Source organism: Pipistrellus hanaki (assembly GCF_964339955.1).
Source record: "Pipistrellus hanaki genome assembly, chromosome: 2".
In the NCBI taxonomy this organism is placed as follows: domain Eukaryota; kingdom Metazoa; phylum Chordata; class Mammalia; order Chiroptera; family Vespertilionidae; genus Pipistrellus; species Pipistrellus hanaki.
In genome coordinates this window covers 52,419,757-52,444,293 of record NC_140504.1, presented here as the reverse complement: position 1 = coordinate 52,444,293, position 24,537 = coordinate 52,419,757, and the positions used below count along the sequence as shown (strand labels likewise).

Below are 24,537 nucleotides of genomic sequence, written 5' to 3'. Positions count from 1 at the left end.
TTACCAAACCTTGCTTTTTCTCACAGAGCTTTGAGAAAGCTCTACCAAACCATGTGGATAAATAAGGAAAGCTGAAGAAGATGAAGTTTAACTTTACTAGAAGGTTGTTAAAGGTTTCCATGAGAAAAATTCTAATTTAAAATAGCAAGGAACCACAAGGGTTACTTAAATCTGATGATCTTTAGCTAAGAAAATCTTGGCTGTCAGAGCTAGGAAGGAACTAATAGTTCAAGTTCAACCCAGTACCTGATAGATGAGGAAAGTGAGGCCCGGAGAGGTAAAGTGACTTGCCAAGGTTATACAGATAGTTGAATAAAACAGATTAATATTTATGATTAAAATCTGGTGGTAACTCTCAAAGAAGGTTAATTATTGGTCAATATATAACTAGAACAGAATTAAAATATATAAAACCAATATGACAAAGGTTAACATTCAAAGTATATAAAGAACAAAATCACTTTTGTCTTTAAAAAAATCGAGACTCTGCCCAGCCAGCGTGGCTCAGTGGTTGAATGTTGACCTATGAACCTGGAGGTCACAGTTCAATTCCCAGTAGCCACTCTAATTATAACAAAGTAAAGACTGTATATGCAAAGTAAAAACTGTATATGCAGGCCTGAAAGAAACACAGAAAAACAAAATTGTTGACTAGAATTGCAGAACTTAAGGGCATTTTATTCTTTTCATTAAATGAATTCCATTATATTGATAATGTTATTTGTCCAATAAATAATGTTAAAGTGGCATTTAAATGGAAAACAATATTTTTCACTTTTTTCTGTTACCCAAACTTATAGAAGTGCCTAGCTACTTAATCTTTGAGCTAGTAATCAAGGCACCAAGAACCATTTGGGGGCAACTTGACTCTTACTGTAGGCAAGAGATCTAAGAAGTATAAAAGAAAGGTCTATGGAGGGCTGCCAATACTATACAATAGATGTTAAAAATGCAATGACTGCCCCATTCCATTTCCCATCCCTGCACTAATGCGGGGGTGGAGGAGGTGGGGGCATCATTTAGTAGGAGGCCAGCAGAACATGGAAAGAGCCTGTTGACAGCGATAAAAGACACACACTGAAAACACTGCTTGCAGGAGGAGTGAAGCTTGTCAAAGTATTGCAGAGGCTGGGAAAGTGAAGAAAAGAGAAAGAGCAATTATAACCTGTACCTAACAATTCCTCAGCTAAATTTAACTAGAGAGGTGGAATATATCTGTAGCTTGAAAATGATAGGCAAGTGAATGCTCAGGTACAAAAAGACCCAAACCTACACAGAATTTTAAGTGGTCATTGTAAAAAAATTCTATTTTCATATCAATCATCTGCTATTATTCTGGTATTTCAATTGTGAGCCCCCAAAATAAATAAATGGCCTTAAGGAGGAATAAGGAAATCCTAGGCTCAGAACAAAAGCTTTTTTCTTATTACAAGATAAATCCAAATCAGTAAGAATTTATTAATGCCAAACTTTTCCAGAAACATGACTTTAAAAATTTTCAGTTATGAATAATGAGCATCAGACAATAACCTTTATTTACCTTTTGAAGGCTGAAATGGAGTTATTTATCCAAAATTTCCCAAATTTTTATGTCAAGCAATATCTCAGTTCATACTTATTCACACTGAATTATGTTCACAAATAATTCCAAAATCTATTATCTAAATTCTAAAATACAAGTACTTTGTATGCATAGAAATGTATATCTAAGATGGTAATAATAATTATTTTTGGTTAATTAGATTATTTTTTTTTCAGTATTAGTTAAATTCTTTTTAACAATGTGTTATTTTTACATAAAAATAAAGTTACTTTAAAAAATAATGCCTTTTCAATTAAAAAAAAAGACCTCACCATAACTTTAATATTATAAATTCTGTTAAAAATAATATGGATACAATTTCAATTAATGTGTAACTGTTTTCACACACAGCTGATTTTTAGCAAAAATAAAATCACATATAATAAAAAAGCTACATTGAAAACTTAGGATAAGTTTTTTAAAGAGTTTACTTATTCAAGTACAGCTTTTGTAAGAGTTTATTTATTCAAATACCTCTATTCTAATGAAGACTTTGCTGAAAGGAGATCATGTAGAAGGTCATTAACGAGATTTATATGACCATGTATATTACGTAGGGATAAATCAATAGATGGTTTTGCTGCTCAAATAGAACTTGAAAAATATAAAGCAGCTCGATTATTCACATCAAGTACTATAATATCACTATCTTCTTTTCCCAAGTGATATACTCATGGATTGCTCAATAGGCTGAGACTTCAGCAACCATTCAAATCTTTTGTTTATTCACTGAGCATTCTCCCCAAACGAGAAACATCAATTGGCCACCTCCTGTATGCCCCCCTCCAACAGCCCCAGCCAGGGGCCGGAGCCTGGGTCTATACCCAGACTGGGAATCAAAGAGAAACCCTTTGGTGCACCAGACGACACTTCAACCAACTGAGCCACACCAGCCAGGGCCATTCCCTCTCTTAGATTCCTTGCTTACAGAGCACATCTTATTTGGGGTATGGTATACCCCAATAAAACACTAGCTTCTTTGGAATCCCTTATAATTGGAGGAAGCCGTGTGGCACAGTTCTGATCAATGAAAAAAACGAAGTGAGAGTTTATGGAAAGCCTTGCTATGCTGCCATTTTCCACCTGGAATGTGACATGATACCACCAACTCATCATAGCCATCTTGTAACTACGGGATCACATGCACCAACACAGAAGTCACACACTAGTGACGGTAGAGCAGAAAGACAGACTTCTTATATGGGAAAAGGAAATCCCTATTTGGTTAAAGCACAGTAGACAGAATACTGACATTTACATTGTAATCCTACTTACACACATTGAGAAAATAAACCCAAAATCTGAAGGGAATTTGGATGACTTAAGAGGAACAAAGTATATCAGAATGTAGAACTAGATAACATTTTATTTTTTAAATGTTTTTATTGATTTTGAGAGAGAGAGGAAGGGAGAGAGAGAAACAGAAACATCAATGATGAGAGAATTACTGATCAATTGTCTCCTGCACACTCCCCACTGGGGATGGGGGATTGAGCCGCAAACCAGGGGCATGTGCCCTGACCAGGAATCGAATCTGCGACCACTTGGTTCCTGGGCTGACACTCAACCGCTGAGCCACACCAGCCAGGCTAAGCAACACTTTGTTTTTTCTTTTTTTTAAAAAATATATTTTATTGATTTTTTTACAGAGAGGAAGGGAGAGAGATAGAGAGCTAGAAACGTTGATGAGAGAGAAACATCGACCAGCTGCCTCTTGCATACCCCCTACCGGGGATGTGCCCGCAACCAAGGTACCCTTGACCGGAATCGAACCTGGGACCTTTCAGTCTGCAGACCAAAGCTCTACCACTGAGCCAAACCGGTTTCGGCAAGCAACACTTTTTAAAAGAAGCTATTTCAGCCGAAACCGGTTTGGCTCAGTGGATAAAGCGTGGGCCTGCGGACTGAAAGGTTCGATTCCGGTCAAGGGCATGTACCTTGGTTGCGGGCATATCCCCAGTAGGGGGTGTGAAGGAGGCAGTTGATCGATGATTCTCTCTCATCAACGTTTCTAACTCTCTATCCCTCTCTCTTCCTCTCTGTAAAAAATCAATAAAATATATTTTTTAAAAGAAGCTATTTCAATTATAGTTGACAGTCACAAAGACTAATGGCATAAAGAAAGAAAGAATATGGTGTAAATTCGTTGTAACAATTCCTTTGGTTCACAATTTTTTGAATCACCTATGAAACAGTTCATATTTCTAAAAAAAAAAAAAAAAAAAAAAAAATCACTAGTACATTATATCCAAAAACAAACAAGTAAAAAGTCTGCTGTCTGCTTTCTTTTGCAAGTTTGACATGTGGTATTCATAAATATCTTTTAAAAACTTTTTTTTTTAAGCTAAGAATGTAGCAACCAATGCCAGGTCAAGATCTATCAGATATAATGCAGTATTTACTAAGGTATTTAACTATCATAATAGTTGCTTGCCTTTTTTATTTTTTAAAAATATTTTTATTGATTTCAGAGAGGGAGAGGAAGAGAGAGATAGAAACATCAATGATGAGAGAGAATCATCGATCAGCTGCTTCCTGCACACCCCCACTGGGAATCAAGCCAAAACCTGAGACTGTGTCCTGACCAGGAATTGAACCGTTATCTCCTGGTTCATGGGTCAATGCTCAACCACTAAGCCACAATGGCCAGGCTGGGGTGGTTTTTAATGTATCAATAGATTATCATAGAATCTTTCACCAGAACCATATTGTTAATATATAATTATATTTAGGAAAGCTATAAATTATGTAATTACTTAATATTTTGAGTGTCTATTCATTCTCTGGAAGTAATAACCAGTTTTATCACTGCAGAAGGGTAAACAATATACCCTTTATGGCCCTTCAAAAAACATAATAAGGTGTGCTAATTATAGTTTAAGATTCTACCCTATATACTTTATTGAAAATTAAACATATATTAGACATATATATGTACAAAATTATTCTGGCCTTAAAAATTGTCACATACCCTTTGGTTTCTCTCTCTCTCTCTCTCTCTCTCTCTCTCTCTCTTTTTCTCTCTCTCTCTCTCTCTTTTTAGAGGTCAATAAAGAAACAATATATTTCAGCTCTAAAATCTATCTTTAAGAACAAGCTGTCTATTTAACTCCTGACAGTTTATTCAAGGTACTGATCTGCCATTATTTATAGATCCTTGATTCCTTTCTGAGCAGCTGTCATTAACTGAACAACTTAGGAGTTCAAAACACTCTTTATTCAACTCAACTGCCTCCTGAAATTATTAGTCATGCTTCTCAAGGCTACAACTGTGATAAAAAGTAAAGATGAACCAAATCTCAAGAAGGCTGTGAAAAAGAGCCACCATTGAACACATGAAGAACTGATGCTGATTGACATTCCTTTAAAGCACATGTGTCAACACAAGGCCCGCGGGCCAAATCCAGCCCGCCAGGCCTTGCAATGTGGCCCGCACCGCGCTGTCATCACTGCACTCCGCTGTCAGTTTATGACATTGTCAGTTTATGACTGTTCAGTAAACCATTCGGCCCGCGATTTAGGCTGGATTTTAGATTTTGGCCCCTTCTCTGATTGAGTTCGACACCCCTACTTTAAAGCCTTATTCCTGATTATTTAGGCCCCTTTTATCAGATTTGAGGCTTCTGGGGGTGTTTCCTACACCAAGCTGTAACTGTTTATGGCTTTCAAGGCACTCCAGAACTGTCCTTTGGGAACCCATGTATACTCAGAAGACAAATACAGGCAAGGGAAAGGAAGAAACAGTGAACTGGCTTCTAGCCTAGAAGTATTTGATACTTTCTTCCCACTCCACTCTCCTCTACCCCACACTTTAGAAATGGTACTCTGGCTTCAAGCTGCCTATGCAAACACAAATTCCCTAAAGGAGAAGAGCAGGGACATGACCAAAACGCATACCTGGGCAGTGGAGGACGGACTAGAGTCTGAGAAAAGAGAATACAGAGGGATAAATGGGGAAGTGTGTGTGTGTTGGGGGGGAAGGAAGGAAAATGGAAAAATCAGCCAAAATCAAGAGGTAGGAAAAATAGATGGGAGGAAGAAAAGGTAAGAAGGAAGAGAAAGACGGATATAGAGATTCCAGAGTAGGGCTAGGGCACGAGAGCAAAGAAAGGATAAAAATTTAGAGGTAGAGAAACAATGTTTCCTAAAGGGGGAGAGAGAGAGAAGCAGAGGGAACATGGTGAAAAGGCAAAGAAGTGGGAGTCAAGGCTTATGTGTAAGGTGACCAGATGTCCCGCTTTTGGCGGGATTTCTAACAATTTGTCGCGTTTTAAAAAAGTCCCGATTCTTCCAAAAAAAACTTTTGTGGAAAGTGAGAAGTTTGGAAAAAAGACATGTATGAGAGAAGAGAGGAACTGAGGCCTTATTTGAGCTAAAATCACCCCAGAAAGAGGCAGTCTACCTTAACTATAGAAACACCTTGTCAATCAGAATACTAACTATAGGGAATAGACTTCTGCCTGTGGGATTTGAATGGCAATCTCAAAACGGCACTGCGTCTAGGGAAGAAATGGATAAAAAAAGGAAGGGAGGTGTGCCTTTTGGTGACTAAATTTTGAAGAAAACAGGGACAGGAGGAAATTTAGATCTCTGTGAAGCACATAAGAGCTAAAACAATGGACAATTTCCATTCCTACAGATCTTTTCAAACAAAAAGCCATCCAATGAAGAGATTATCCTTCACCACATTTACCAGTAAGTGTTCTCAAAATATAAATCCTATAAACCAACTCAAACTTCCAACCCTATCCACAAATTAAAAAGATGAAAGCAACTGACAACTATACAAAAGTACTATCAGAAAAAAATAAAAAGAGGATCAAAACATTTCAGTTCATTTTGCCCTGGCCAGTTTGGGTCAGTGATTACAGCATCAGCTCGTGGACTGAAGGGTCATGGGTTCAATTTCCAGTCAAGGGCAGGTACCTTGGTTGCACACTTGATCCCTGGCCTGGTTGGGGTGAACGTGGGAGGCAATAGATTGATGTGTCTCTCTCACATCAATGTTTCTCTTTCTCTTTCTTCCCCTGTCCCCACCCCGCCTCGTCCTTCCTCCCTTCCATTCTCTAAAATCAATGGGAAAATATACACGTGTGAGGATTAAAATAAATAAAATAAAGAACCAAATAGAAATTCTGGAGCTGGATAACACAATGACTGAACTCAAAAATTCCATAAAGAATTACATCAGGAGACTCAATCAAGCAGAAGAATTATCTACCTTGAAGACAGGTCATCTGAAATTACATGGTCAGAGAAACAAAATGAAAAATGAGTTAAAATAAATGAAGAAACCCTATGGAACACCATCAAGTTAAGCAATACACACATCATGGGGATCCCAAAGGAGCAGACAAAGAAAAAGAGGTAGAAAGGTTACTTAAAAAAATAAAATGCCAGCCAGTGAGGTTCAGCAGTTAAGCATTGACCCAGGACCAAGAGGTCCCCAGTTCAATTCCCGGTCAGGACACATACCTGGGTTGATCCCCAGTAGGAGTGAGCAGAAGCAGTTGACTATAATCTCTCATCAATATTTCTATCTCTATCCCTCTCCCTTCCTCTTTCTCTAAAAAATCAATAAAAACATATCCTATATAATAAAAGACTAATATGGAAATTTTCCCCTCTGCTGAGAGTTCGACTGAGCAGGAATTCAACTAGGGGGTGGGGCAGGCTGGCCAACCTCCCATGTCCCCCTCACCTCCCCTGTTCAGCCCAGCTCGATCAGGCTCTATCAGCCCCAATTGGGGCAGGCCAGCCAGATCCTACCTGTACACGAATTCATGCACTAGGCCTCTAGTTTTAAAATAATAATGACAGAAAACTTCCCTAATCAGGAGAAGAAATGAAAATCCTGATCCATGAACCCCAATGAGATTAAATTTAAAGAGATCTTCACTGAGATATATACTAATCAAACTCTCAAAAGTCAAAGACAATTCTGAAAGCAGTAAGACAAAAGCAATTCAGCATGTACAAGGGAATTCCCATAAAACTAGCAGTAAATTTCTCAGCAGAATGCTTGAAGGCCAGAAGATAGTAAAATGATATATTCAAAATGTTGAAAGAAAAACTGTCGAACAAAAATATTATACCAGGCAAAACTGTCCTTAAATAAAGATTTTCCTTGATAAATAAAAACTGAGGGATTCATTATCACTTGATATATCTTAAAAGAAATGCTAAAAAGAATACCTCACATTGAAATGAAGAGACACCAATAACATGAAAACATAAAAGTATAAAACTCACTATAGAGGTAAGAATATAATCAAATTCAGAACACTGCAGTATTGTGATGGTGGTACATAAATCACTTTAAACTCTATTATATAAGTTAAAAGATAAAAGTATTAAAAATAACTGTAGCTTCAATAACTTTTAAATGATACAAAATATGTAAAATACATAAACTGTGACATCAATAAAGTAAAATGTCAGGAAAGAAGTCAAAGTATAGATTTTTTGTATGCAAAGTTAAGTGGTTATTAGCTTAAGAGAGACTGTTATAACTGTAAGATGCTTTATGTAAATCTCATAGTTACCACAAAGAAAAGAATCTTCAGTAGATACACAAAAGATACAAAAGAAATAAAAGATTTATATTAAAAAATCATCATATCACAAAGAAAGACAGCAAGAGAGGGAGAAAGGAACTTCAAAACAGTCAGAAAGCAAAGAACAAAATGGCAATGGTAATAATCTCAATAATTACTTAAATATAAAGTGATTAAAATTTGCAATCAAAAGATATAGAGTTGCTGAATTTAAGAAAAAAGGTCCAATTATATGCTGCCTACAAGAGACTCACTAAAAGTGAAAGACAGAAAAAAAATATTCCATGCAAATGGTAACCAAGAGGGAACAAAGGTGACTAAATTATATCAGAAAAAATAGGCTTCAGGTCAAAAGTGTCACAGAGAAAATCATTATATAATGATAAAGAGGTCTATTCATCAAGAAGATATAACAATCCTATATAATAATAGCCTAGGTGGGGTCACATGCACCATCATCACAAGATGGCCGCCACAAGATGGCCACCACCAGATGGCCGGCAGGGGAGGGCAGTTGGTTGTGACCAGGAGTGCAGGGGAAGGAAGTTGGAGGTGACCAGGCTTACAGGGAGGGACAGCTGGGTGCGACAAGGCCTGCAGGAGAGGGCAGTTAGGGGCAAACAGGCCTGCCGGGGGAGGGAAGCTGGTGCAACCAGGCCTACAGGGGACGGCAATAGAGTGTGACCAGGCCTGCAGGGGAAGGTAGTTGGGGGCAACCAGGCCAGCAGGCGAGGGCAGTTGGGGGTGACCAGGCCAGCAGGAGAAGGCAGTTGGGAGCAACCAGGATGGCAGATAAGAACAGTTGGGGGCGATTGGGACAGCAGGGGAGGGCAGATGGGGGTGATCAGGCTAGGAGGGGAGGGCAGTTGGGAGCCATCAGGCTAGCAGGGTAGCAGTCAAGTGTCAATCACACCGGCAGGGGAGTGGCTAAGGGGTGATCAGGCTGGCAGGCAGAAGCAGTTAGGGGCAATAAGGCAGGCAGGCAGGTGAATGGTTAGGAGCTAGCAATCCCAGATTGTGAGAGGAATGTCCAACTGCTGGTTTGGGATCAGGCCTAAACCAGCAGTTAGACATCCCCCAAGGAGTCCCAGATTGGAGAGGGTGCAGGCCGGGCTGAAGGACATTGCCCCCTCTATGCATGAATTTCATGCACTGAGCCTCTAGTCTGTAATAGTAAAAGTGTAATTTGCTAATTAGACCAGACAGCCGAATGACCTTCTGGACATCCTTCCAGAAGAAGCCGCAGTGGCAGGCTGAGGCAGAGGTGGTTAGAGGCAATCAGGCAGGCAGACAGGCAGAGTGGTTAGGGGAGATCAGGCAGGCAGGCAAGCAGTTAGGAGCCACTAGTCCTGGATTGCGAGAGGGTGCAGACTGGGCTGAGAGACCCCCCTACCCCGTGCACGAATTTTGTGCACCAGGCATCTAGTTGTTAATATATATGCACCTAACTCAGAGTACCTACATATATAAAGCAAATATTAACAAAGCTGAAGAGAGAACTAAGTCAGTAATACAAATGTAGGGGACTTCAACATCCCACTTTCAACAATGCATAGATCACCCTAACAGATAAAGAAACAGCAAACATTAGAGACCAAGTGAATCTGGCATACACATACAGAACATTTTATTCAACATCATAAGGATATACAGTCTTCTCAAGTGCACACAAAACATTATCCTGAATAGATCACATGTTGGCCATAAAACAAAATTTAACAAAATGTAAGAAGAGTAAAATTACATCAAGTATTTTATCTGACCACAATGGCATGAAATTAAAATCAGTAACTGGAGTAAACTTGGAAAATTAGAAATCAAAGTAGAAATTAAAAAAATATCTTGAGACAAATGAAAATAGAAACTAATACAACATACCAAAACTTACGGGATGTAGCATAAACAGATCTCAGGAGTTTATTGCAATAACACTTATATAATGAAAGAAAACCTCAAATAACTACTTTATACTTCATGGAATTAGAAAGAGAGGAACAAACTAAACCCCAAGTTAGCAGAAGAAAGGAAATAAAGAACAGAGCAGAAATAAATAAAATAGAGAGTAAACAACTGAAAAGACCAATAAAATTAAGAGCTGATATTAATGTCTACCGGTATATAGGAAATCCCAAAGAATATACAAAAATACTCCTGGAACTAATAAACAAGTAAAACAAGGTTGCAGGATAGTAAGTTAATATATGAGTCAATTGCCTTCCTATATAGTAGCAATGAATAGCTGGAATTTGAAATTAAAAAAAATTATAACAATATTAAAAAATACATAGATATAAATCTAAGAAAACAGGATTTTTATATGGAAAACTGCAAAACAGTGATTTAAAAAAAATCGAAGAGCTAATTATATGGAGAGCTATTCCATGTTTGTGAATTGAAAGACTCTACTGTGAAGATGTCAATTCTTCCCAACTTGACTCATAGATTCAACACAATCTCAATCAAAAACCCAGAAAACTATTTTGCAGATTTTAATGAACTGGTTCTAAAGTTTATATGGAAAGACAAAGACCCATACAAAACTTAAGAAAAAAAAAGTTGGAAGATTTTATATTACCAAATTTCAAGATACTATAAACAAGTCAGTGTGGTACAAGCAAAATAATGTACATACTAGAAGCCTGGTGCACAAAATTTGTGCGCTGGGGGGGTTGTCTCAGTCCAGCCTGTACCCTCTCAAATTTGGGACCCCTTGGGAGATGTCCGACTGCCAGTTTAGGCCCAATCCCGGCTGTCAGACATCCCTCTCACAATCCAGGACTGTTGGCTCCCTACTGCTCACCTCCCTGCCTACCTGATTGCCCCTATCTGCTTCTGTCTGCCAGCCTGATCACCCCCTAACCGCTCCCCTGCCAGTCTGATCAATGCCTAACTGTTCCCCTGCCAGCCCAATTGCCCCCAATTGAACCCTCCTGCCAGCCTGGTCGCCTCTAACTGCCCTCTCTTGCTGGCCTGACCGCCCACAACTGCCCTCCCCTGCTGGCCATCTTATTTCCATATGGGGGCAGCCATCTTGTGCAAAGGCGTGATGCTCAATTTGCATATCACCTCTTTATTATAAAGGACAGACCAACAATAAAATAGAGCCCAGAAATAGACCAACACAAATACAATCAACTGATAAATGACAAATGCACAGAGATAGGATAGTCTTTTCAATAAATGGTGCCAGAACAATTAGATGTCCACATCCAAAAAATAAAAATAAAAATAAACCCAGACATCCTGAACATCTTTCACAAAAATTAACTCAAAATGGATCATGGACATATCCGTAAAATGCAAAACCATAAAATTCTGAAAAAAATACACATGAGAAAATTTAATTTTTGTGTCCTTGGGTTTGGTAATAAATTTTTAGATACAACACCAAAAGCACAATCCATGAAAGATAATATCAATTAAGCTGGACTTTATTAAAATTAAAAACTTGTGCTTTGTGAAAAATATTATTAAGAGAATAAAAAGACAAGTCAGACAAGTCAAAAGACAGAGAAAAAAAATTAGCTAAACTCATATCTTATAGAAGGTTTGTATCTAAAATACGGTAAGAATTCTTAATCTAAAGAAAATAACCCAATTAAAAAATGGGCAAAAGACTGGAACAGCTATTTCACCAAAAAAGATACAGATGGCAAATAAGAACACAAAAATATGTGCAACATCATATGTCATTCAAGAAATGAAAATTAAAACAAAGGATACCATTACTACACGTTAGAATGGCTAAAATCAAATATATCAATTTGGACAAAGAAGCGAAGCAAAAGGAACTCTCATTCATTGCTGATGGGAATGCGAAGTGGTACTGCCACTATGGAAGACAGTTTGGCAGTTTTTTACAAAGCTAAACATAATCTTACTATTCAATGCAACAATTGTGCTACTAGGTATATACCCAACTGATTTAAAAATGCATTTTTTTTTTGTCCACACAAAACCAGCACATAAATACTTACAGCATCTTTATTCATAATCATCCCAAATTGGAAGCAAACAAGAGGTCCTTCACAATGCGTAAATGTAAACTGGTACATAAATACAATGAAATATTCCAAAATAAAAAGGAATAAGCTATCATGCTTTCGAAGATACTGATGAATCCTAAATGCAGGCTGCTAACTGAAAGAACATACTGCGGTAGGAACTGTTATTAAAATTTTAAAAACCAGTGGAAACATATCCTATATAATAAAAGCAAATTGTCTCCTCGACCATTCTTCCGGGAGTTCGACCAGGGGAAGGGAGGGAGTACCCAGCAGGCAGCCATCAGGGACCCTACCAGTGCATGAATTTCAGGCACTGAGCTTCTAGTTCACCATAAATGAAAAAAAAAATCTTATTCTAGGAAATCTATAAAAGAAAACATATTGCCAAGACCAGTTTGGCTCAGTGGATAGAGTGTCGGCCTGCGGACTGAAAGGTCCCGGGTTCAATTCTGGTCAAGGGCATGTACCTTTGTTGCGGGCACATCCCCGGTGGGAGGTGTGCAGGAGGCAGCTGATCGATGATTCTCTCTCATCGATGTTTCTGACTCTCTATCCCTCTCTCTTCCTCTCTGTAAAAAAATCAATAAAATATATTTTTTTTAAAAAAGAAAACATAGCAGTATTATCAAACAAATATTCCTAACATTCTTCCTCCTTTTAATACATTACTTAACTATTCAACTGCCACAGAATCATAAATTAATTCTTTTGCTAAAAGATGACTCAAGCTTTCACCTTTGCTTCAATGGAATATACTAAACCCAGTCACTAGATGTTGTTTCTAACTTTACTGGACTAAGGTTTTAGGCTTCTTAACTTTAGACTGTCCCAAGCCATCTTACCAGAGAACTTTGAAATATTTCTTTTGCCTCCACCTTTTTAATTTAAAAAGTTAATTGAAAATTAAAAATTAATCTCATTTTAATTTTAAATATATTTTATACCCAATAATTAAGAAATATTTATAAGATAATCTCCTTCGGGGCAATATGGAAAGTTCCAGGTTTTCATTACCTCAAATATTAATCATCAAGAAATCAGACAATGATAAGAAAACATCAATTTCTCTTTTCTCTGGTTAATTTACTCCTCAGTTTTCACTATTATTCATTACTGTCCGTTTTTATTAGAACTCTTGAAGTTCTATAATTTCTAAGATAAAAAAAATATTACTAATACAAAGGTGCCATCTAGTGATGATAGTGGGTAAATGTATGCTATAAAAAATGTGTGTGCTCTATCTCCCATCCTAATTCTGCTTTGGCTTTTAAAATGCATTGCAAGGAAAAAATGTACTAAAACTATCATACTTGAAACAAGTGTCCTAATACTCACTTAATCATTTAACATATGCTGCTTTTATATTACTACTGACTGACATTCGTCTCTGAAGTGAGAGCATAGTTAACAGGTTCATGGAATTTCAGAACATCCAGTTGAAAGGAATGCTAGAGACCATCTACTGCCTAGTCCAACCCCCCAGTTTTCAGACATGAAAACTAAGGCCAGAGGATGTCTGACTTGTCACAAAATTAGTAGTATTTGCCTTAGCTTGGTTCCTGATGGATTACACAGCAAGATATTACCTTGTTTATAAACATTTTAAATAGCTCAATAACAGGTTCCCAGTCAAACCCGCAAGGAAGGCACAGGGTAAAATTCCCTGGTCTAGACTCTCTTCATGGCTTTCCCTTCTGACCTCTAAGTGGGCACAGAAACCCTCAGGGGTTATGCTTTGTCCAGTAATCATCAGTGGAAGAGCTGCTACAGCTTACCGAGTGCTTTCTAGGTACCAGGCGACGTGCATGAGTGAGTGTGTCTTCCACCTTCCCTGCGAAAGCACGTTGGGCCTGTAATGAGCATGTCCTGTTTCCCCCTTCCCTTCATCTCCGCACATTCACACAGAGCAGGAAACAATTATCAGAGCCGAGCGTTCTATGCAAAGGAAATTATACATACAAAATTATGGTGGTATAAAAAGGCAAGCTGCATTCGAAGAATGGGGGCTGAAGCTTTGGCTATCAGAAGAAGATGCAGGTGCTAAAACTATCCTTCCCCTTCTCTTGCTGTCTAGATGGGAGGAGGCAAGATTTGATCAGGAAGCAATACAGCGAAAAAAGAGCTAAGGCAGACAGAGACTGAGCCAGGCTGACCTGAGGATTTGACTGATTTGGGAGATTATGGTCACATGGTCTTGACACAGAGCTTTGGTGTCAGGACTGGAAAACCAATGTACTGAACAAATGACAAGGATGGAATTGCAAGGAGGTGAAGACTGACTCTGGCAACCTCGTACCCAGGTCTCCTACCACCCAGTGCACCCAGGCCTCTCAGGAGTGAGCCTTAGAAGCCCTCAGCAGTGGAGACAGGCTGGCCTGCTGGTAAGAGTATGTCCACCTTCCCAGCTCAAAGGCACCCCCCTTCCTCCTGCCTTCACTGCCCCAGGCAGAAAGCAATGTCTTATTCACATTTGTGAGCGGGCTTGAGGAAGAGGGTTGAGCATGCTAAGAACAAGGAGAGAAGAGAGCCAGCAAGGTCCATGTGATGCTGTGTCAGCTTCCAGCACCAAAAAGGAAGTTAGCCCCCAGGACCAGGAACTCATACTTTGGGAACATGACTATCTTTATATTGTTTGTATTTTTGAGATTTATTTTCCCTTTTGGTTCTTTCTCGCTATTTGGTAAAGTTTGTTTTTAAAATGTCAACTAAGCAAAGTGGACCAAAGAAAGCAGTTTTTGTTCAAAGAAAGCAGTTATATTTTTGTGCTTAGATACCCGAGGGCTGGGCAAAGGGTGAAAGCAGGATTTCAGGGGGTAAATCTGTAGGCATTAACCTTCCCCTGGGAAGCCTTCCTTCCGGAGCTCTTTTCTGCTAAAACATGGAGGGCTCCGTGTCTGGTTTTAGTAAGCGACAGCAGTTCCTGTAGTAACGCACTACAAATGACTGGCAAAAGCTTGGCCCTCTCAGAGCGGGGTGCGGGGAGGGGGTTGTTGCAGTTTAGAGAGGATTGAGGTCAATCGAATTGGTGGGAGGGAAAACATTGCTGGTAGGAGGAGATGGGTCTTCTGGTGCTTGTGTCCCAGCAGCTGCTCTCCTTCCTTCCTGCCACCGTTTGCCAGCACCTGTGAAAAATGAGCCTGAAGCATGTGCTGCCTACTAATATTAAGGTGACTGTGAATTTCTTAAAATGTACCTGCAAAAAATAATTAAATAAAAGGTGGCATAAGTTTGAGAGAGGAGTGCAAGCTGGCACAGACAGCAAATATTTGAAACCACAAATCCAGGCTACCCAAGTGAGAGGCCTCTGTCCTTGTCTGTTGATGAAATCAAAGTGCTAATACTCAGCTTTAGACATGACTATGACTAAAGCTGGGCCATGACAGAGCTCCTGTTCAGATATCTGTTCTACAGTTTTCAATCAAAAGAGAACTTCTAGTTATTTATATTGACAGTATAATTTCCAACAAGCATGTTCAACACATACACAATGTCACATCTTGCCAAGAATATCTTCAGCTCCAGTCCTCCTACCTCTAACTTCCATCCCAACACTGTTACCTGAAAACCATCTCTTATTCTACCTGCTTCTCCACAATCCAATAATCGTGAAGACAACATGAAAAAATAGATCATACTTCTTTCAATACAAACTGTTCCTTATGAATAAAGAAAGCACAACTCTTCTTTATATTCTTGTGAAAGTCATGTCTCAAAGTGGGTTTCCCAAAAAAAGGAAAAAATATCCCATTTCCATAAAGAGAACTATTGCATAAAGCATTACAAATCTTAGGTTGAAGGACGCAACCCCAGCATTTGAGAAATCTTGCCCTTGCGTTATCAATGGACAACTTTCAACCTACTTTGAAGAAGCTGGGGCATGGGAACCTACTCACAAGGGCAGAGGCTTGACTTCCTCACAGAAAGAGTCTCTCAGAAGGAATTTTAGTTATTGTATCTAGAGGCTATTTTTGCCAAGTTGCATTGTCACAACCATGACCAAGAAGCAACTGCAACCCATCCTAAGAATAAGTGGCCCTGAATTACATTGTAATGGTAATTTAAGAATAAGAATTTGTAAAAATTACATTTATAGAAATATTAAACATTACATTAGGGACAGAATAAAACTTTTGACATTCTATAACATGATAATACTTTAGTTAGTAACACTACCATTCTATTGGGCAGTTTTCAACATCACCTTGTTTCAGGCATTGTATTGCTTTTCATGCACTGTCCAATATCATTTTTATAACATTCTAGGAGGTATTATTATCCCCCCTTTATTCATGAAGAAATGAAGGCACACAAAAGCCAAATTACTGCCTAGAAGTCACACAGCCAGTAAACAATCCATGTCTGACTGAAATCCAGACTTTTCACTGAACAGCAAATAAAGGAAGGACATCTCCAGGCTCTAAACCAAGTTTTCAGAAGACCAAGTTGTTACAATGAAAACTTTCAGAAAGCCACAGACACATAAACCATTATTCCCAAAATAAACTTAAGTTGTATGAGTAAAATTTAAGCATTACCTTAGGCCAGCAATTTTCAACCAGTGAGCCACGGCAGGTACACTGGTGTACTGCAAATAGAACATGTAATACCTGACTATTTTAGTTAGGGGCACTGACCTCTTTTCCCTTACATTGTCAAATAAAAAAATGACAATAGCTTTTCAGTGTGAATAAAAATTATACCTATATTTTTGTCAGATAGGCAAAATATACGTATTTTTGGTGTGCTACAGAATTTTAGTAATTAGTTTATGTGTGCCTTGAGATGAAAAAGGTTGAAAATCACTGTCTTAGGCTAATGTTAGAAACAGTCTTTTGTTATTCTCATTAATGTTTTTAAGGAATTGAAAACATTTTGAAGTACGTTTTGGAAAATTTCACCAGAATTTGATAAGACTATGATCAAATATTCACTGAGTCCCCACTAGTGAATAACAGTCCCCCTGTTATTATTAACATTAGGTGCCATGTCAGGTATTTGGATATAGAAATCCATTATAAAGTTCTCATTCTCAAAAAATTTAGTGGTGTTAGTAGATACAAGTACAGTGTCAAATCATAATACACTGTGGAAAATATAATGAAGAGTGAGGTGTAGGATGATTTCTAACTTAGCCAGTAGGTGGTAGGGGAGTTTACTGGGGGAAGAGTAGCAAACAGTTGCCAGCTGCAGGGGGTGGGCTGTTCATTCTAGGTAGAGTGCAAAACCTGGGTACCAACCAGAAGCAGGAAGTAGTGAACATAACGGGGGACCCACAAGAAGGTCAGGGTTGCTGGAGCATGGAGCAGAGCCAGGAAATGGTCACAGATAAGGGTGGGGAGGTCGGCAGAAACAAATCCTGATGTTTAAACCAGTGAAATATTTTAAGAAAGAAAGGGGCCGGGGGGGGGGGGGGGGGGGGGGAGGTGCAATGTTAAAATATGTACACAGATAATAATTTAATAAAAAAAGAGAAAGTGACATGCTCAGAATTACCCTTTAACTAAACCCCTCAAGGTTTGTCTGAAGCATGGACTTGGAAACAAAGCTGTGAGTTAACTCCTGGTTATAAAGCTTATTAGCTGTGTGAACTTTATTATAAAGCTTATTAGCTGTGTGAACCTTATCAAGATATTAAGCCTTCTAAGCCTCAGTCTTATCAACTGTAAAGTGGGAAGTAAATGAGACAATGAATATAAAGCCCTGGGACATAGTAAATGTTCAATAAATGGTAGCTCTTATTATTATCTATATTAATAATAGCCTAGGAGGCACCACGCCCTCACGTCATCACAGTCATCACAAGATGGCTGTGTGCATAGTGGAGGTGAGGCCTGGTGGCCGGAGGGGATGCAGAGGAGGAGGCGGGTTGCAGCAGGGGAGGGCAGTTGGGGGCAATCAGGCCAGCAGGGAAGTGGTTAGGTGGTGATCAGGCTGGCAGGCAGATGAGTGGTTAGGAGCCAGCATTCCCGGATTATGAGAGGGATGTCTGTGGGATCAGGCCTAAACTGGCTATTGGACATCTCCCAAGGGGTCCCAGATTGGAGTGGGTGCAGGTCAGGCTAAGGGACACTCCCCTCCGCCCCCATGCATGAATTTCATGCACTAGGTCTCTAGTTAATATTATAAGTTACAAGCCTAGAAGTTCAGAGGCCCATAAGGGAGTTCAGATGAGATATACTGAGATCCTGAGTAGGGATAAAATAAACAGGACAATCTGAGATTTAGAAGAGAGAATTGACAAGACCTGATAACCAGGTGATGGAAGTGTGGGTAATTGAGAAAGAGGAACCACTGATGAGCACTAAGTCTAAAAAAGAGTGACTGAATGGCTGGTGACTGATGGTACCCCTGACAATATGTAAGGCAGAACAAGTTTGGGAGTCTGATTTGCATTGAGAAAGAGGTATGCATTCAAGAATGGGTACCCAGATGAGTTTGGAGTCTGAGATGCAGATGTCAGGTGTGTTTAGAGTTAGAGAAGCAGATGTCATAAGTATCTCATTCCTACAAAGTGGGTTTCAGTCAGAAGAGCAATGAGCTAGGTCAGACCCTGGGAACACCTACTATTTAGGGTCAAGGAGAGCAAGAAAAGCCTCAAAGAAAGAAAAGAACCACAGAGGACAGGAAAAGCCAAGAGGGCTTTTTATAATGAAAGCTACGGGAGCAGGATCTCACAGAGAGAGTCATCAATGGGGCCCAATGTAGTTCAGAAGTCCAGAGAGTCCTTGGAATTTAGCAGAAACGGCTGCCGATTTTAGACCAGAGGGCAATTTTAATAGGACAATGAGGACAGAACTTGACTATACAGTTAAATTACAAATGGGAGTGAGGAAGTAGAGCCTACCATAAACTTTGTAAAGTTTCTGAAGAGGGCCCTGGCTGGTTTGGCTCAGTGGACAGAGCATCAGCCTGCAAACTGAAGGGTCCCAGGTTTGATTCCGGTCAAGGCACATGCCTGGGTTGCGGGCTTGATCCCCATTAGGGGATGTGCAGGAGGCAGCCAATGAATTATTCTCTCTCATCATTGATGTTTCTATCTCTCTTTCCCTCTTCCTTCCTCTCTGAAATAAAGATATATATATATATATATATAATATATATATGTTTTATATATATATATATATATATATATATATATATATAATATATATATATTAAAAGTTTCTGAAGAAGAATTATATAGCTATAAGGAAGGAGTATAAGATCAAAGGTTAGGTTAAAAATTATTTTTAGGATGGAACATTCTGAGCATTTTGTGAGCTGAGAAGAAAAAGGTAGATAACAAAGGGTGATGATGCAGGAAAGAGAATTGCTGACAAAGCAAGGTCTTTGAGGAATAGGAAGGAATTTTTAAGCATCTACTGTGTAGGGGCACCTATGAACAAACCATCAGAGCAGAGTGTGACACGGATGCTGGTCTGTGGAATGTCTTCCGCAAAAGGACCACAGAGAGGCTGACTGTGAGATTCCTGAACCTAAGCCTGTGCCTGCTTACCTCTGCCCAACACGGTGTCTGGCACACACCTCCTAGGCATTCAATGATGTTCTTGGTATGAATTAGTGAATATTCTTGTCAAAAACATTATTTGAAGGAGAGAAATTTGATAAAGAGACATATTCTAAGACAAAGGGAATGTACACACTAATACAATGAACTATTAACTACAATATAATAATAGTAAACGTGCTAAGAAAACATATGCATCTAAGAGCTTTCTGGGCAGCTGAAGGCTGAGTTGGGGAGAATGGTGGCACCGAGTTCAGAATGTAGAGAAGACCTGCAGTGGTTCCAGAACTCCCTTGACCAAATATATCTCCCAGTCTGCAAGCTTATGCTTAAAATTCATTTAACCAATTTAAGAAGGGACAATTCTTTTCATCTTAAAATTATAGATAAAGGATTAAAATCAAATTCACCACATTCACCACAAAATCAAATCAGTCAGATAGATTCTGGCTCAGAAGGGTCTGGGTCCAAGCAAAGTTCCACCTTATTCTGGCTGTGTGTCCCTGGCCAGGTCCCCTAATCTTCTCTGGGAAAGTAGACCATGTGATGGAGGAGTCCCTAAGTCCTTTTCAAATCAATTGCTCAAAGGTTCTGAAATAGTGAATCTTAACCTTCTGGGGTCACATACTCATCTGAGAATCTAAATGAAAGCTATGAATTCTACCTACCGAACCCCAAAATAAACAAAGACACATGCATATAAAATTCTGAAGATCACTTGAGAAATCCCTGACTGTAGATTTTCTTCTTAGAGGGAAAATAGGCAAAGTGCAACGCTTCATAATGATGCTTTGTCTTCCTGAAAAGTACTGGGGTCAGCCACCGGTGCAAGACCCACGGTGACCAGTTTGCTGTGTCCACCTGAACTGTATGTTTCCTCATCTCGGAAATCCCAAGTGCCAAGTATAGTGCCCTGAATATATTAAGAACCCTCTTAATTTGTGGGTCATAATGGCTTAGATGTAGAGGTCTCGACATTTCAGACCTTTGGTGCTTCAGAATGAGCCCAACTGCAAATCTTCCCTTTGAGAATCAAGTCTGGATTCATAGCAATCACTATGGGCCTACTATACAGGGTCTGCCAACTTTCCAAAACTGACTTCCATTTAATTAAAGGGGCTTAGCACCGCAGACTATAAACTATGCCTCATTCTAGAGAAGAATTTGATGGCTCTTCCCTTTACCCCAAAAGAAAACACATGGTATCTGCTTTTTAGTAGAAATCCCTTATATTTATATAACTCTTTATACTTACTGGTTTCCATACATTAAATATTCATCTGGGAGGTAGGCAATATATGCAGTACTCCCATTTTAAAGGTAAGAAAAGAGAATATAACATTTAAGTGACCATAGAAAGGGCTTTCTACAGCACCAGGACCCCAAGTCACATTTTTGTAACTATGATACTTTGTGAGCCTTGTAACAAGAAAGTATGAGAGGCCTCTTTAAAGTGACCAAGCAAAACAGCTATGACATTTAATAAAATGTTCAGCGGTAACATCTAAATAGTACTTATGATTTTAGAAACTGAAACCCATACCAACTGAAGCAATTTTATACATAATAAAGTTTTATTTTTTCAAAATTCAATAAAAATCAAACCAGCCTTTTATGACTTTTTTATAAAGCAGAATCCACTGTATACATTAAGAGGGATAATTCTATACTTACCTATTGCACAATGTAAAATCTAGAGGAAAAAAGAAGGGAAAAAGAAAATTAGCAGAGATCAACAATATTACATAGCTTTATTTCATATAAACTAGCCTTTCAGTAAGAATAAAGTAGTATCTGCCAGTAGTATTAAATTTGAAAAACAAACATTCCATTTTTCAACTTGGATAGGGGCAATTTAATAAAATGTAAATTCTTATTCAGTTTTTTTGTTTGTTCATTTTAATTTTATCTATGGAAGATTTCCAAAAAAGCAAATCTCACCCAGTAGTCATATGTAAACTTATAAGAGCGTAAGTATACACTGAGTGGCCAGATTATTATGATCTCTGAACGCATAATAATCTGGCCATTCAGTGTATATCCTATATAATAAAAGGTTAATATGCAAATTGTCCCCTCGACCAGGAGTTCGACCAGCAGGCAGGCTGGCCAACCGCCCATGTCCCCTCCCCCTGGCCAGGCTGGCTAGACCCCACCCATGCACTAATTCATGCACCACACCTCTAATACACACACACACACACACACACACACACACACTCTGAGTGCCCAATTATGTGTTCAGAGATCATAATAATCTGGCCACTCAGTGTATATCTCCCATGTCTCATGTTCTACAGAACAGAACTGTCAAAGACCAGAGAACACAAGGTTAGAAAAGACTTTGTTGGCACCTTTTGCCAGGCAGACCCTTCAACATAGACATTCATTCTACAAAGCTCTACCCTTCATTATTATCTTGTCTCATTCCATGACCTCATTACAGGGATGCTCCTGATCTATCTCTAACTCTGCATCTCTTTGAGCTCCAGGCCCACATTCCAAACTGCCTTTGAAATCTCCATCCAGCTGCACCAGCAGCAGTTCAAACGTGGCATGCTTCAATGGCAAGCACACCAACCTCCTAGTCTCTCAGGTGCAACTATTCTTTCCTTCCTCTCAACCCCAAGTCCAACTGGTTTCCAAGTCCTACGCATACTTCTGGCATCTCTTTTCCCTGTTTTTTTTGTTTTGTTTTGTTTTTAAAATATATTTTATTGATTTTTTACAGAGAGTAGGAGAGAGTGATAGAGAGCTAGAAACGTCGATGAGAGAGAAATATTGACCAGCTGTCTCTTGCACACCCCCTACCGGGGATGTGCCCGCAACCAAGGTACATGCCCTTGACCGGAATCGAACCTGGGACCTTTCAGTCTGCAGACTGACGCTCTACCTCTGAGCCAAATCGGTTTCGGCTCTTCCCTGTTATTTTTTAATTCCAGTGCCTGGGATGAGAATGCTATCTCTTCATCTCAATGGCCATCCAATGAGCCAACTAGGTTCTTCTAAATCCCCTTCAAATTAACCCTGGTGGTGGTGGTGGTAAAGAAATAATTTGAAGCCATCCATAAGACTGATTTAATGACCAAAGCTTTCCTAAATAAGACTTAGCTATTGTAGTGCATTGTAGAATTACATTTCTCTAGCAGTCTTTGTGTTGTTTGACCCTAACAAGTATCCTGGTAGGTAGGCAGGACAGATATCTCTACACGCAGATGAGAAAACCAAGGCTGAGAGAGGCTGCACAATTTGCCCAAATAAGTGAAGTCTAGAATCAAGAAACTAGGTTTTATTTCTACTCTATTGGTTTTTCTGTCATAGTACTTCCTGGAACGTTATTAGTTTTATTATCTATAGAGGCCTAATTTGACAAGACCTGGCTTATCTAAAACATGCTTGATAAGACAGCTCAAAAACTATTACAGTAGTCCCCCCCTTATCATGGTTTCAATTACCCATGATCAACTGCAGTCTGAAAGTATTAGAAGGAAAAATCCAGAAGCAATTAGTAAGTTTTAAATTGTGCACTGTTACGAGCAGTGTGATGAAATCTCTCCCACTCTCTTCTGCACAGGGCATGAATCATCCCTTTGTCCAGCATTTTCACACTGTATATGCTACCTACCCATTAGTTAGTAGTCACCTGGGCTATCAGATTAACTATTGTAATATCAAAGTGCTTGTGTTCAAATAACCCTTATTTTACTTAATAATGGTCTCAAAGCACAAGAGTAGCGATGCAGGTAATTCAAATATGCCAAAGAGAAGCCATAAAAAGGTAGACATGTATAGGAAAAAATATAGAATATACAGAGTTTGGTACTATCTTCAGTTTCAGGCACCTACTGGGGATTATCCCCTGTGGAAAAAGGAGGGGCTACAATATTTCACTAAGTTGTTTTTTGGGGAGCATAGAGGGGAAACCTTAGATTAAAAAAACCAGGCTGCATGAATTTGTTTATAACTAATAAGAGAAAAGAATTACTATTCTGCAAATCTTATAATCTTTTCCTAAAGAAAACACTGCTAAGAATCTCAGATGTATGAATATCACAAGATGAGCTGGACCTCCTGCTGCAAAGTTGAAGAAAGTGAAAAGATATATGTAGATTATTAAAATGAAGAATGGAAGACGTGGATGAAAAGCATACTTGAAAACTTATTCTATCCATTTGTGTGGCAAGATATCCAAGCTGCTGATTAACAATAAGACTTTGCAGGAACAGGTATATATAGTGCTTGAGAGCTATCATGTTTTTGTTACATCATGAATCAGTGGGTCTTACTCCTATTAAACCCAATCTCCCCCTTTTAATCACATATATTTTATAATGCCTCCTTTACTAGCCTAAAGTGCAATTCATAGGTGATATAACCTACCCACACAAAAAAATTTCAGAAAAATACAATGTTCTGATTTGTAAAGAAGAAATAAAAAAGACAGTAATTTATTTTTTTAAATATGTATTTCAGGATATAATTATTTGGGAACAATGTATAACATAATGAAGCAGTTAGATGTATATACCAACTTATAATGAATAAGTTTAAATTTAAAAATATCAAAAACCACCTTGCAAAAATAGAGTAAAGCCAGGACCGGTTTGGCTCAGTGGATAGAGCGTCGGCCTGCGGACTGAAAGGTCCCGGGTTCGATTCCGGGCAAGGGCATGTATTATACCTTGGTTGTGGGCACGTCCCCAGTGGGGGCTGTGCAAGAGGCAGCTGATCGATGATTCTCTCTCATCGATGTTTCTAACTCTCTATCCCTCTCTCTTCCTCTCTGTGAAAAATCAATAAAAAATATATTTTAACAAAAAAAAAAAAAGAGAGTAAAACTAGAGGCCTGGTGCACTCTAGGGCGAGGGGGCAAGGGGCAGGGGG

At 38.9% G+C, this 24,537-nt stretch overlaps 1 protein-coding gene across 3 annotated transcripts in view; it reads right to left on the bottom strand.

Annotated features, from left to right (window-relative positions):
• Positions 1 to 24,537, bottom strand: part of HACD2 (3-hydroxyacyl-CoA dehydratase 2) — an 86,436-nt gene that overhangs the window by 46,137 nt on the left and 15,762 nt on the right. For 2 of the 3 annotated variants that reach the window (XM_084871748.1, XM_084871750.1), the window contains one exon: positions 21,328 to 21,346. The exons of the other annotated variant lie outside the window; for it this stretch is intronic. In XM_084871748.1, the coding sequence (XP_084727874.1) occupies positions 21,328 to 21,346 (19 nt within the window). The remainder of the gene's footprint in view (positions 1 to 21,327; positions 21,347 to 24,537) is intronic. 3 annotated transcript variants of the gene reach the window in all.